The sequence below is a fragment of the Chenopodium quinoa genome, unplaced genomic scaffold (assembly GCF_001683475.1).
Source record: "Chenopodium quinoa cultivar QQ74 unplaced genomic scaffold, ASM168347v1, whole genome shotgun sequence".
NCBI lineage: Eukaryota > Viridiplantae > Streptophyta > Magnoliopsida > Caryophyllales > Amaranthaceae > Chenopodium > Chenopodium quinoa.
Window position 1 is genome coordinate 9,964,981 of NW_018744367.1, and position 14,586 is coordinate 9,979,566.

A 14,586-nucleotide genomic window follows, 5' to 3' on the forward strand; every position below is an offset into this window, starting at 1 on the left:
TTTTTTAAGAGAGAGAAAATAAACGGTGATTACGAAAACTTCAAATCTACGAAAAAGGAACACTATTTGCGCAAAATTCACATGATACTTTTGTACAGAAGACTATTTCTGTATTTCAGATGTAATCATGAGAATTAAGGGGAGAGAGAGAGAGAGAGAGAGAGAGAGAGAGAGAGAGAGAGAGAGAGAGGATGAAGAAGAGAGTAGAGAGAGAACCTGGTGGAAGAACCCAGAAACAACGATGAAGGAGGAGTGGGAAAATAAGAGTGAGAATGATAAAATAAGAGTGAGAAAATATTGATTGCAAAACAGAAAAATAGGAATTATTTGGGATATTTGGTAAAAATTCACTTACTAAAAAAGGAAAACAGGAATGTAAAAAAAAAGACGGAGGGAGTAAGATATTTTTTTTATTTTTCTAAAATATAATTGCACAAAAAGAAAAAAAAAAACCCATACATTTCCTTGCATCCTCGATTTATAAAAATGGGCAAAATAAAGAGGATTCTAACTCTATTAAATTATTTTCAACAAATTAAACTACATATATAGAGAAAACTTATATTACGGTATGCCACTTACTTTGTGTTATCTATTATAGACAATTATATATATAGTTGCATATATATGAATGGAAACTTTTATAGGTAGCTGGTCGCATGGTGTATAGGTTATTTTGTCAGTGTTATAGGGGTTATTTTGACACTTAAGTGATATTCAATAAATATAATAAGGGGTTACCATGTTAGTATAATAGAGATAATTTCGTTGTTTTACAAGTGGCCACACACTGTAGCCAACTGCATAGAAAACGCGATGTATACAAATTTATACAAGTAATTTATCAAAATAATTATTTTGTTGTGTGAATACAAATTACTCCAAATAAGAGTCTGTTCAGATTTACAGAACTGAGCTAAACTAAACTTATTGGAGCTGAACCAAACTGAATATTTTGTGAGAGAAAGAACTTAAGAACAGAACCGAACTTAACTTATTGGAGCTGAACTGAATTAAAATGAACTAAAAATAGAGAGAATTCAAGTTTATCTCCTAGATAAACTTGGAGTGTTTATCCAGCCCTAATTTCGTAATTTTGCGTTGCAAAAGCAGGGGTAAAGTCGGAAAGTAATTTTTATACCACTTGACAGTACACAAACGTTTATCCACGCCTAGGTAACCTTGGGTTAAACTAACCCAATGCCCATTGTCGTCAATTCATCATCAATCACCGTAAACCTCCATCATTCTCTCTCCACCCACCGCGTTTCTCCGACAAACCCACCTCCCGACACTCTTCTATGATTCACTTTGACCTTCCATTATCACCAAAGTTTCAGGGAGCTTTCAAGATGGTTTCAGATGCTTTTTTTTATTCCCCTCCTTTTTCAGTTGGTGGGAAGGTGTGGTGACTGAAAAAATTAAAAGTCCATGTTCCAACTTACAAGAGTTACAAACACGCACAAGTTGTAAAAAATGAGCATCGCCATTGTTGAACCTCTCAATTTCACTCACCTTTTCAGTGTGTTTGCAGAAAAAAGGGGAAAAAGTAAACTGAAAAGTACTATCATCTTCTAACCATGAGTTAATTTAACCCAACATCGTCAATTCGAATGTAACAGACGTTACTTTTCGTATATGACATGGCATGCCTACTTTTTCTGATTTTGCAAGTTGCTTTTGTACAATTTATTATTTTTTATTCAGATTTCAGGACTTATTTACGACTATGCCATGGGATATACATGGTTTGTTAATCGGGGAGATAAATGGGGGCGTGCTCCTTAAAAATAAGTTGAAAAAAACAACCCTTAGTCCCTTACTAAAAACTGGTTATAAACCAAAACCAACATGAATTATTAATATTGAAAAAAATAAAATAAAAAGGGACCCCCATGGCGCCTACCCATTTGCAAATGCATTATATAGTTCACTTTCCCTCGCATTTCCAATTTCCATTGACCAATAACATTATAAATTTGGGTTGAATCATATAAGTTGGCAAGTAGATATACCATATACGTATATGATAATGACATATTTAGCATCAATTAATTAATTAATTAATTATTACTCCATACAAAAACAAATTTTGCGTCCAATTTTCATTTTAAGAGATGTCATAACCTTTGGCGGGCCGGTTCGACTTTCTAAATGTCGGCCGGTGAGTCTTCTCATCTTCCTACTTCACATCCAATTTTTTTTTTTTCTTACTTCCAAATTTTTTCGTCAATTTCTTTCCTAGTTTTTCTCTAATTTTCCCGCAATTTCGGGTATTTTTTTTTACCCTTTTTTCTTTCTTTCCATTTTCATTTTGGGTTTATTTTTAGACAGATTTTTCTTTATTCTTTTGAATTTTTGTTTCAATCCATTTTTTCTTCATTTGGGCGATTTCTTCCTCTCTGTAATAGTTCTGGGTTAAGGTTAGTTTTCTGATTTTTGTTAAATTTTATTTTGGTTTATGTTCATTCATTTTGTGTTTATGTGTGTTATAATCTGAAGCTGGGTATTATTGAATTCTGGGTTATAAATACTTTGATGATTTTCGTTTAATTTTTATTAATGGAAGATGGGTTACAGTGTTCTCGGAGTTGTTGGCATTCTTAATGTTAAATAATGGAGAATGAATAATTATGTATGTTATTTTTATTATAATTATTTGGCTTTATTTGTCATTATTTTGCTTGTATGGAATCACTGTGTAACCACTTTCATGCTTTAGTGAATTTAAGCTATAATATTAATGGGTTTTCTCTGCAATGCACACTTTTTATATTCAGAAATTTCTTTTTTAGTCCGAATCTTCATATTTTCCCCTTCATGTACATCCGACCGTTATTGTAGAACCCCAACTTTGAGGCCCTATATATAAATTTCTAGAGAATATAGGTCCAATTTTATATAGGGATTTTAAAAATGTAGAGAAATGTTGTTTACTATAGATTATATTTGAGGTTTAATGTGAAAAAATTAATGCAGAAAATTCTGTTTGGTGGGTTGTATTTTTGATTATTGTATGTTGTAGGAATTTGCTTTTTTAGTGAATTTCTGAGTGGCTTCTTATGCAAATTTAATGAGTGCTGAGTAGAGCATTATATTTGTCTTTCCTAGCTTTAATTAATTTGATAAAAAAAATAAAAAAAAAATTAATGAAAGTATGAGTTGTAATTAGTGTATGCTGTCTCTGGCATGATGCAATTATGGTTCCAAAGAGATTTATGTTAGATATATAGAGTGTGGGTCTAAAAGTGTGCGGTGCTAATTTGTGTTCTTCATACTTTTTTTTTTAACTAAAGGTGCATGTATGATGAATTATGATACGTTTCGTGGAATTTTCGTGTTGATTTGTCCTGTCTTTGTTATGCATCTAGTGTGTTGAAGCTGTATATGGTAGCAGCTGGGTTACTGCATTGGGAAATGGCAACAGAAAGTAATGCGTCGAGTGTTTTAGCAAAGTTGATGGGTATTGATAGACCATCAAACTTGAATACTGCACATCAAAGGCATAAAGTACTCTCTCAGAACTATCTTCAGAATATTGCTTCAGTTGCTAAGAGGGAGAAAGCATTCTTGTATTTGGATGAGGTTGATTCTTACATGGAGGAAAGTGAAGATACAGCTGATTATTTAGGAGGAGCAAGTGTGATTGATTACCAGAGTTTGCTTTGTCGAACTGAGAAGTCCTTTCTTGCTAGGAATTCACGTTCATCATCTTATTCCTCATCTAGTGACCGGAAAAGAAAATTATCTGTGTCTGAAGGGATTAATGGACATTTTCAAGGGAGGAAAACGAGTAGCTGCTATAACAGCTTAAAGTATCCTACTCATGGCTCTTTGTCATCTCAGGAAATAGCAAAGCAAATTTCGGGTCAAGTAAAGCATAATATTTGGCATAGTTGTGCAGAGTTATCCAGTTCAAGGCCTAGAGGTGAAAAGAATTCTGAAAATGATGAGGAAAAAATGACTTTATCTGCTCGTTTATTTGATTCAGAGAAAAAACATGAAGCTTTGTCTTTCAATTCAGCTGATGGATCTTCTAGCAGGGAATCTCAGACAGTCAGAAAACAGATCTCAGAAAGGTACAGAGCAAGGAAATGCTCTGAGGAGGTTAGAACATCTTGTGGAAGCAGCAAAATCCAAGATGAAGTGTTTGTTACAAGCAGTAATAGAAGGGATTCTGTCCTCAACATTAGTGATGGGAATTTCAACACTCCTTTACATACTGACACTTTGAATGTTTGTCCGGTTTCTGCAGCCAGATATTTGTCCAAACCAACACGTTTTCCTTCTGCTTGGGTTCCCAGAAGCAGAGCAAGGCAATTTACTTTTGATAAAAGTTGGTGCTTGAGACCAGGAAAGTGGGGTATTAAGCAATGCAATGACTCAGGGGAGGACAATATTGGGCATAAAGATGTACAATCAACATCTGAATGTAATAGCTTAGACTCAGAGAAGCCTGGCATTCATCATGCAGCTTCCACAATACTTAATGATTCAGTTGAGCTTGCGGAACATAAGTCACATGAAGAAACTTTGACATCGATCAATTCTGTAAATAACACGGCTTTTTCAGATTTAGAGAGTCCTGCTTACCACGAGGCTCACATAATTCTGAATGAGATTAAGGGAAGGCATCGAGAGAAGGTTGTTTCTCAAAACAACACTGTTACAAATTGTAATCTAGCCTTGGAGACAGAGGGCCTTTCTGATGATGAGCATAAAAGAGTGAACTTGTCTACTGAAGTTAGAAGGGAGAACTCGTCAGCTAAGTCAACTTCATGCATTTTGTTGGGAGATCAAGAATCTTGGAAGCACCAGGTACCTTTTAACTTTATTTTATCCTCATATGACTTATCAATATACGCTGGTGTAATATGGGGTTGGTAACATTGCAAATAATTTAAGATGGAGGGTAATTTTTACGCTTGGAAGAGCTAAAATATGAATGAAACCCTTCTTATACATTGCTTCTAAATCTGTTTGTTGCAAAGCAACGAGCCATGCTTTTTATCTACATTTCATCTACTCCAGATTTAAAATGCTATGCTTATTCTTGTTGCTGATTGTGGCAGCTATAGTCTCAATTCTTTCAGCCACCACGTAGGTCATTTCTGTCTTGGCTGTTTCCTCTGGTAATTTGTTTTTGACGTTAGGTCCTACAGGCTTGATGAAATAGAGAATTTCTCAATTTTTCTAGAAACTGATCTAGAATTTTGATTAAAGTTTTGTGGTGTTCTCATTGAATCTTATTATTGAAGCTTGAAGATCAATATACTGTGTCTATTGGGAGAGTACTGTTTTTGGGTCTGGTTTTAAAATCCTTAGTTACTAGTAGTTTTAATATACTATACCTTCAAACAAAGATGCGGCAAAGTGTTTGAGAAGTTGCATGAGGATGATTCCCGCAGTTGGAGACTTGGATTGTAAACCATTGAAACACACTTATTTCATTAATAAGACAAGATTTGAGGCATTGTGGTAGCTTTGCTGCCAGAATAGGATGAAATATTGAAAAATCTTGGAGGATGTTACCTTTGTTAAAGATAAATGTTGGAGGTCTTATATACATAATTAGCAGAGACATATAACTTCATTCATGGAATTTCATTTACATTGTGTTGTTTGATCTTGATTTGGCTTTATTACCTTTTCATAAATATCCTTAAATCGGTTAAGGAAGTTGTTTTGTAGATAATTCTGGTCCAACCCCTCCCTCCCCCCCGATCCTCTTTTTCCAAAAGCTATCATCCTAATTTTTAGTCTTTACAATGGTTCCTTAGTCCATTTCAGCACTTCTCTTCTCATTATTTGGATGTCATTTTTGTAGTTAAAAAAGAAAGACAAGGCTGCTGAGCCAAGGTCTCCTGTGAGTTCATTGGAAGGCCCAGAAGGTTGCATGCATATTCCAAATATATCTGTGGAGGCAGTGGGATATTTGTCTGATCAAGTAGAGAACGATTGCCAAGGTTGGTAAAAAAGTCTTATTTACTGACTCTGTTATAGATGATAATGTTGTCTCTCTAAATTTTAGATCCTCTATTGTGTGTGTAGGTTTGCAAAGAAAGCTTCAACTCATAGAAACCATGTCTTTAGAGTCAGGATCAGAGGGACCTGAGATGGTAGTATCTAGTGAGGGGGGCGATTATGAAGATTCGGTTGATTTATATCAGAATGATCCACAAATAATGGAAGTTTATCAAACTTTAATCAAAGAAAGCTTGGATTTCTCATATGTAGTTGATGTGTTGGTGGAGTCCGGTCTTCAAATGATGGACTTGGAGATAGAAAGCAAAACTTGGTGCTTGCGGGGTTATGTCTTGGAACCTTTTGTGTTTGATGAGTTAGAGAAGAAGTTTGGCAAGCATATGCCATGGGAAAAGTCAGAAAGACTGCTATTATTTGATCGCTTAAACTTGGGGCTCTTGGAGATAGTCAAACCTTCTGTTGGCCCAAGTACATGGAAGAAACCTGTAGCGAAAAGATTTTGTCAAAGGCAAAAAAGTCAGGATCTCATTGAGGAAGACCTGTGGTCGTTGCTGGTCAACCAGCAAGAGGTTATTAAGAAGAAATCTGATGAAGTGTGTAAAAAGGAGATTGAATGGTTAGATTTAGAAGAGGAAACAGATTTGATAGCACAAGAAATACAAAGTTTGCTGATAGACGAATTTATAGAGGAGTTTGTGAGTGGGGAATTTTGTTTTTGTTGAACGCGTGTTCGTGTAGATAGGTTTAGTCATTGAAATTGTACAAAATACATTTTTCTGCAGAACGTATTTGTAGAGTCTGCATGCTCCCTAAATACTGAGGGACAAGCATATAGGAGTTTTGTTTAGTGACTATTCACTTGAGGGGAACTACTATTGATTGATTTTAGCACACATTTTTTGAGTCATTCTTAAAGATTAAGTTGATAAGGGTTTGCAATGATTGCTTCATTCTTGTATAAAGCACATTTTTCATAAAGTTTGTTGAAAGTGAAATATAGTGATTGTTTTTCCTGTAATACTTGGTCCTTGATACTTTGATTGGAAGCAACCTTTATTGAGTTAAAGCGTCTTTGCTTTGTGATTTTGATAATTTGGTTGGATTACGTTTCTAATTATACTTGATATGTTGACTAGAGTGTTTTATTACAGTATTAGGATGCTAATTAGTAAAAGAGCCTTTGTTACAGATTCTGGGCAACATTAGTAGACTCAGACAGAACCGACCTATATTCAGGTACTTAATTTTAACTACTTGCTCTGGATTCTAAATCGTAAACAGCATGACTTGAACTGCCATTTTCGAGTGCTAATACAAGTAATATGGATTGATTTTTGGTAAACTTTCAATTTTAAATAGGCTTGAATATGACTTTTTCATTTATTATTATTTAATTTTTTTTTTTTAATGACTAAGATTTTTTTTTTTTTTTTTAATGACTAAGATTTTTTTTTTTTTTTTTGAGGGCTTTTAATGACTAAGATAGAGCATGCTGATATGAATAATTTAGGAAATTAATAGCTGTCACTCTGTATGTGAATTTCCTAATAGTGCATAATCTTAAAAGTCAATGATCAAATTATCCCTTAAGATTTGCTAATTAAATTGGGAAACGTGACAACTGCATATCTTCTTGATTGTTCTGATCAAGTTGATTTTCCTTATCCAACCAATCCTCTTTGACTTGACCAATCTTTGAACACAAAAATAGTCAACGTTTGACTTTTTAAAGCTAACCAAAACACCACTCAGCAGTTTATTGCATGCATTTACCGATTTACGTAAACACCAACTCCATTTCATCAACGTACTACTGTATTTATATGTTAGCAAAATCCTGAACTTTTTTACCAAATAAAAAAAGAAGCCTGCCTTTTTTGTTCAGATTTTGACCTTTTCGCCACGGAAATGCATATTTTAAAATCCATGATTGCCAAGTACTTGATTGTTTCACTGTTGCTCCTAGGCTTTATTGCATTAACCTCCACTGCTCGATTTCTCGATGAACAAACTGATTGGAAAGCTATGCATCCTCAAGGAGCCCCTGCCCCCAACCCTGTTCCAAACACAGACCTTGCTTTTACCTTTTTCATGCATGATATACTTGGAGGGTCTAACCCCACAGCTAGAGCTATCACCGGCATAGTTAACAACCCGCGACTAAGTGGCCAACTCCCCTTTGCTAAGCCTTATGGCGCAGTCCTCCCTATGAATAGTAGAGTCAAAGTAGATAATTCTGGCGGCCTCCCCTTCCTCACAGGCTTGAGTGGCACCACTTCTAATATTTTCCAAAATAATGGCATGAATGGAGTACGTCTCCCAGTTGGTTCAACCATAGAGAAGCTTATGTTTGGGACTATGACTGTGGTTGACGATGAGCTTACTATAGGGCCTGAGCTGAGCTCTGGTAGGGTGGGAAAGGCACAGGGTTTCTATGTGTCAAGTTCTGTGGATGGTAAAAGTCAAGTGATGGCCCTCACTGCTATGTTTGAGACTGGAGGTTATGCTGATACAATCTGCTTATTTGGGGTTCATCTGTTAGGTGTATCGGAATCTCAGGTGGCGGTCATGGGAGGAACTGGCAAGTTTATCAATGCTAAGGGGTATGCCATTGTCAAGTCCTTACCACCCTCAACAAATCAGGTTCAGACTGATGGGGTGGAGACTGTGGTCCAATTCACTGTCTATGTTACCTATTAAATTCTTTTTTCATTCTTTTTCTTTTTTTTTTTTTTTTTTTACCTCCTTTCTTTGATTTGGAGAAGCTACAAGATTATTTTTTTTACTGTGATTTGCATAATCACAATTAGAACCCTTGATTGTTTTGTTAGTGATAGTGTTCACAGTTCATTACATACCTTTAAGGCTTGGTATAAAATTATTATCTTACTATTTTCTTGCTTAAAATTAGTACTGTCGACCAGCTTTGTTTTTTGTTTAGTCTAGGCAGATATAACAGCTTACTTGTAGGAATAAGAGAGCTAATAACATTTCAACATTTAACAATGAGATGGCTTTACACAACTTGCAATCCTTTGTAAGACAATATTGATATATGATGATGTCGATTCCCAAGAAGCAAGTAGGCATTTTCCATGTCAAGATTATTACTCTGTTTACAAATTTGTTTAATTTGACATGAGTAAAACATCTCCTGGGAAAGACTGATAGGGAAGTTGGAATTTGAAGAAGGTTATTGTATTGAATGGAAAAAGCTGCAGTGGGGTTTCCTGGTAGTTTGATATTAGCTGCTAAATCCAATAGCTGCGCAGTCATCAGGGCCCTGTCAAGTTTTGGATAGCACAACCTGCTCAAAACCTTAGACACTTCCAGCATTCGGTTCCTTACAAGCTACAGTACATTGCAGGAATTCCCCTGAATTCCGGCAATGAAGTGCTTGATTACTTTCATGTGTCTAAAACTCATGTTTATATAATCCTACACGAAAACCACGCAGCGCAATATATATCCGGTTATGTGCAGAAATTTCTCTATTTCAGAAGATAAGTCTTCTGCTAGAAAAAATTCAGCCTCTATCTTTATTTGGCTTGATGATTTGACCTCCATCTCTCTAGACTAGGATTCTTTTATCTGTTTGTGATCCATGCAAAATAGTAACGGCTAATGGAGCCTTGATACTTTTATTTTGCTTAAATTTTCCTTACAACACATTACAAAGTTTGATGTATTCTTAAGAATGCTAAAGTGTCTAATATTTACATAGAAAAATTAGTGTTTCCCTTGCTACTTGTTAGTTCATACTTTGTAGTAGTATTAAATCGTTGGTTTCTAATTGAAGTATAAGTCTAGCAATGGTTTATTTATGTAGTTAAAGTATTCCTTTGCACATTGTGCTGTACGCCTGTACTTTGTATATATGAATAGAAACTGAGGTATATTTACAACATGGATACTCTTAAGGCGTAATTAAAAACCAATTCTAGTTTTCTAAGAAGATAACTAAAGAACCGTTCAGACTCTTTAATTTGCACATATTATCAGATTGAAGAATTGATCTTTAGCAGGATGTCTTGCATTTCATATCAGGAAATACAGAAAGAGGAAGGTAAATCCAAGAAACTCATTTTCAATAAGTACATAATTTCTGATTAACTTACATGGCTTAAATATACATACATAACACGTACAACAAAGTGAATGAAACTCCAACTTAAAAAAAGCACAAGCATCAAATTACACAAATTTAAATTTCAGGACTCTGCAGTTATACCTAGATAAGGTAAACACTAAAATGAGCAACGGTGTCAACGCCGTCAGTAGTGTGCTGGTTCTGATCAGGGATGGTTTCAATAGTTGTATATCCCTTGGCATTCTCATACTTACCGGTTCCACCGATGACAGCCATCTGAGAAATTGGAGAGGCAGTCCGGTGGACACCGAAGAAGCTGATGGTGTCATCGGTTTCTTGTTCATGACCCTCACCATGGAAGATTGCGGTGAAGGCCATGGTGTGACTTTCTCCGTCAAGGGAGCTAGCAAGGTAGAAGCCTTGGCCTCTGCCCATGATGCCAGACCCGAGCTCATGACCCTCAGTGAGCTCGTCATCAATGACTGTGATGGAACCAAACAGCAGCTTCTGGAGGGTTGTACCAGAGGGAAGCTGACCAGGGTTGACAAATGTGGCCTGGTTGTTGTTGCCACCGTTTACAACATTGTTGTTGCCAGCGTTTTGTACGACTTGCTGTTGGTTCTGACCGTTAAGTCCTGCAAAGGAGGGGACATTGTTGTTGTTGAGGACGTTGTTGAGATTGCCATTGTTCATGAGGGGAATTCCGTTGGAGACTGGGAACACTTGGTTGTTTGGCTGTGAGAATGGGATTCCATTGACGTCGCTGGAGGCAATTAGACCAGTGACAATCCTGCCTGAGGCACTGGACCCGCCTAGAACATCATGCATGTAGAAGGATATAGCAGGGTGTCCAGGCTGCTCAGCTCCGCCTGCAGCACCACCTTGCGCAGCAGGTCCTGCAGCGAGTGAAGCTGCAGGAGCTTCCTCTGGGGTTGCTGCAGCAGTAGTTGTAGAGTCTGGCTGAGGCTGATCAGGTTGATTATCCGGGGTTGCAGCTTCCTCAACTGGAGCTTCTGCAGCAGCTGCTGGAGCTTCTGCTGCAGCATCTGGAGTTTCGGCAGCAGCTGCAGCTGGAGCTTCTGTTGCAACAGGAGGGGATTCTGTCGCAACAGCAGGAGCTTGGCCGCTTGGTAAAACAGTTGTAGAAGTGGAATCATCCATTGGTGGTAGACTTGGTAGTTCTTCTGGAGGAGTAAACTGAGAGCTCATTTGGTCGAGCATTCGAGCAGAGTTGGCCAGACCTAGAGTTAGGGACAGCATTAGTAGTAGACAGATGGTGGGAAGGGAGAAAAACTTGGCCATTTCGGGTTTGGAATTTGATAATGCAAATACAACAGATTATAAAAGATTGGATTTTTTGTATCTCTCAGAGACAATTGCTTGAATTGCTGTTGTTGATGAATAGAAAGATGTGAATGAGGAGGGTATATATAAGTATCGAGAAACTTCAAATTTATTTTAATAAATGATTGTCAGAAAAAAAAATTGTAGTGGAGCTGATGAAATTGATTGTATGTAGTAGTAGTTGTTTGCAAATGAGGGTTTGATCATATAGTAGATATATTTGTATAAGTTTTGATGGGTTAAGTCAACCTAAATGTTTAAGCAGGTTGAAAAGAAGATGGTTTAGAAAAATAATGGTTAGGTAGTTGATTAGGAAGAGTTCATTGGTGTTACAGGTTGAAAAGTGCATTGATAAATTTTCTCTGTTTTGTCTTTGAATGGCTTAGGTGTGCTTAATTATTAATTAACCTTATGTGCATGACAATTAACCGGATACAGTTTTTCAATTTCCTCATTTGAAGTTTGATCATATAGATAAGTGAAGCTATTCAAAATATATATATATATATATATATATATATATATATATATATATATATATATATATATATATATATATATATATATACATGTGAGAACACCTCTCTTATATGAGAACACTTTATATGTGAGAATAATTTATGACCATTGGATCAAACAAGATCCAATGCTCCACATCTACCCTGGTCAAAATAATGGCAATATTGTAAATTTTAGATTATATACAAGAAAAATTAAAAAAAATTGTTCAGCTATTCTCTCTCTAGAAATTGAACCAGCTCTTCCCTTTCTCTCTCTTCTTTCCCCAAAAATTTCTGAACGAACACTGGTTTGATCGATCTGAATGCTAAGATATCTTTGAATTTCGACTTGAATCTACAAATATTAGGTATTTGCTGTTTTAACTATTTTTCCTTTGATATTTGGCTTCAATGTTCAAATTTTTGTATTGAATAAGGTTTTTGTGATTTTGTTGAAACCCTAGAAATCGCAAATTCTTCATCAAATGGATTCAATCTAAGCTATTACTACTTATGAACGAAGGATGTAAGTATCAATTTATTGATTTTGGGCATTTTACTTTGTTTTTATGTGAATTTTGGTAGTATCAATTTAAATTGAAGGATAATAATATTGGTGCTCTAAAGCTAAGCTCTTGAATCTGTTAGTTTATAGGAAATTGATTGTTTATTTTGGGATGTTTACTTATTGGATTTAATGGATCAATAATATGATTATGTTGTATTTCTCTCTCTTCTTCATTATCATCATTGTTTATAATCTGCAATAGTATTCTTGATGTTTGATTTTTTGCAAATTTAGAAATCACTTTTAGATGCTCATAACCTATTCGATAAAATGCCAAGCTGAAATTTAAGTGCATGTTGCGTGTATGATTATGTAAATCAATATTGTTGTTTTGACTATCTTAGCTTAGATTAGCAAGTGTAACCTTGTTTTTAATCTCTGTTTTAAGCTTCTAACATACTTTTTTTTTTTTCAAATTGAGATGGTGATGAAGCACTTGTCAAAAAGAAAAAAAGTGATGGTGATGATGAAGCTGTAAAAATTGATGATCAGTGGTCTAGAAGTCCAATTGTGGAGTCATCTTTATTAGAAGCTATAAACAATGATCAAATTCAAAGGTTGGTTATCATCCATGGATATTGTTCAATTTTTTATAAATGTTAGATGTGTTCTAAAATGTTACTCATATGTTTTTTTTTTTTTTTTGAGATTAAATTTTACTCATATGTTCTAAAACTTTACTTATATGTTCTAAATTTAATTCAATTCTAATTTTAATTCTTATTTTACTCACATTTTATGTTTTCTACTAGAATTTTGTTGAGTATGCAGTATATATACATTCTAGTTCAATTGTTAATTTTTGCTACAACTTTATATATGTCTAAATTTTTTACCCATATGTTCTAAATTTTTATACATATGTTCTAAATTTAAACTCATAAGTTCCAAATTGTATAATGTAAGTAGCAGATTTAATTGAATCATGTAAGTTGTGTAAATCTATTTTTTTTTTATAATGATGTTAAAAATGGGATAGCGGATACCAAAGTCTAATGATTTTATCTTATTATATTGCAGATCGATCAAATGAAGAAATTGAGGGTGGATTTTCGTGCTAAAATATTATCACACAAGGAAAATGAGCTACATCATGAGATTACTTCAAGATCACGGAAATGGGCGAAAGAAAATAATTTGTAATAAAATTTTAGAAATAGCATGTAGAATTTTATATAGTATAATTATACTAAAACTATTTTTCTAAAAGGTTGTATTCGAATATATAAGCTTGTCTTGTCTTTCTTGTGATTTACTTCATTGTTATGCATGCAAGAATATAAAAATACAATTTATTATATATTAATACTCATATGTTACAAATTTTTATCCATATGCTATAAATATTAATGTGAAAATATATAATGTTATATAAATTTTTATGTTCTAAATTGCTATTTAGAAATCCCCTTAGAACAAAAATATAGCATGTTATTGTAAAATATTAGTCATATGTTCTAATTTTTTACCCATAAGCCCATAAGTTCTAAATTTTTATAAAGTTGTTCTAAATTATTACTCATATGTTCTAAAATTTTAGCCTTATGTTCTAAATTATATGTTTATATATGTTTTAAATTATAACTCATATTTTTTATATTAAAACTCATATATTCCATTTTTTTACTCATATCCTCCCACCCAAATACATCTAAATGAAATTTAAAGTCATGCAGCACACCCTCCCACCAATTTAAATCATTATGGTCTAAATTTTTAATTTTGAAATCCCATCGAAAACATACAAAACACATGAATTAAAAAATAGTACTTATGTATTCAAGAACTAAGAATTTAAGTGATAAATTTTAATCATATGGTCTAAATTAAAATTTTGAAATCGCATCGGAAACATACAACACACATGATTACTAATTATAACTCATATGTTCTAAATTTTTAGTCATATATTCTAAACTTCAATACATACGAAGTATATGTATTAAATTCAAACTATAATCATTTTTATACTACAAAAAAGTGTTATTCAATACACAGATTCAAAAAAATGTTCTAAAATCATTAAGTATCATTTAACTTTCTTTGGACAATTTTGAATATCATGGTGACTCAATTCCCCACAACATATGCTAGTAGCA

General features: G+C 34.3%; 3 protein-coding genes across 3 annotated transcripts; 2 read left to right on the forward strand and 1 right to left on the reverse strand.

Annotated features, from left to right (window-relative positions):
- The first annotated feature begins 2,014 nt into the window (after window positions 1-2,014).
- LOC110696662 lies at window positions 2,015-7,003 on the forward strand. The gene is made up of 4 exons (XM_021874019.1): window positions 2,015-2,423; window positions 3,372-4,818; window positions 5,828-5,966; window positions 6,052-7,003. The coding sequence occupies exons 2-4, from the start codon at window positions 3,388-3,390 to the stop codon at window positions 6,705-6,707; spliced, it is 2,226 nt and encodes a 741-aa protein (XP_021729711.1). The 5' UTR covers window positions 2,015-2,423; window positions 3,372-3,387; the 3' UTR covers window positions 6,708-7,003.
- Window positions 7,004-7,755: 752 nt separating this feature from the next.
- Window positions 7,756-9,064, forward strand: LOC110696793 (dirigent protein 25-like). Its single transcript, XM_021874130.1, has one exon. The coding sequence runs from the start codon at window positions 7,894-7,896 to the stop codon at window positions 8,683-8,685; it is 792 nt and encodes a 263-aa protein (XP_021729822.1). The 5' UTR covers window positions 7,756-7,893; the 3' UTR covers window positions 8,686-9,064.
- A 988-nt stretch (window positions 9,065-10,052) lies between these two features.
- On the reverse strand, window positions 10,053-11,565 carry LOC110696663 (dirigent protein 9-like). Its single transcript, XM_021874020.1, has one exon. It carries the CDS (start codon window positions 11,375-11,377, stop codon window positions 10,217-10,219), a length of 1,161 nt encoding a protein of 386 aa, XP_021729712.1. The 5' UTR covers window positions 11,378-11,565; the 3' UTR covers window positions 10,053-10,216.
- Window positions 11,566-14,586: the final 3,021 nt, after the last annotated feature.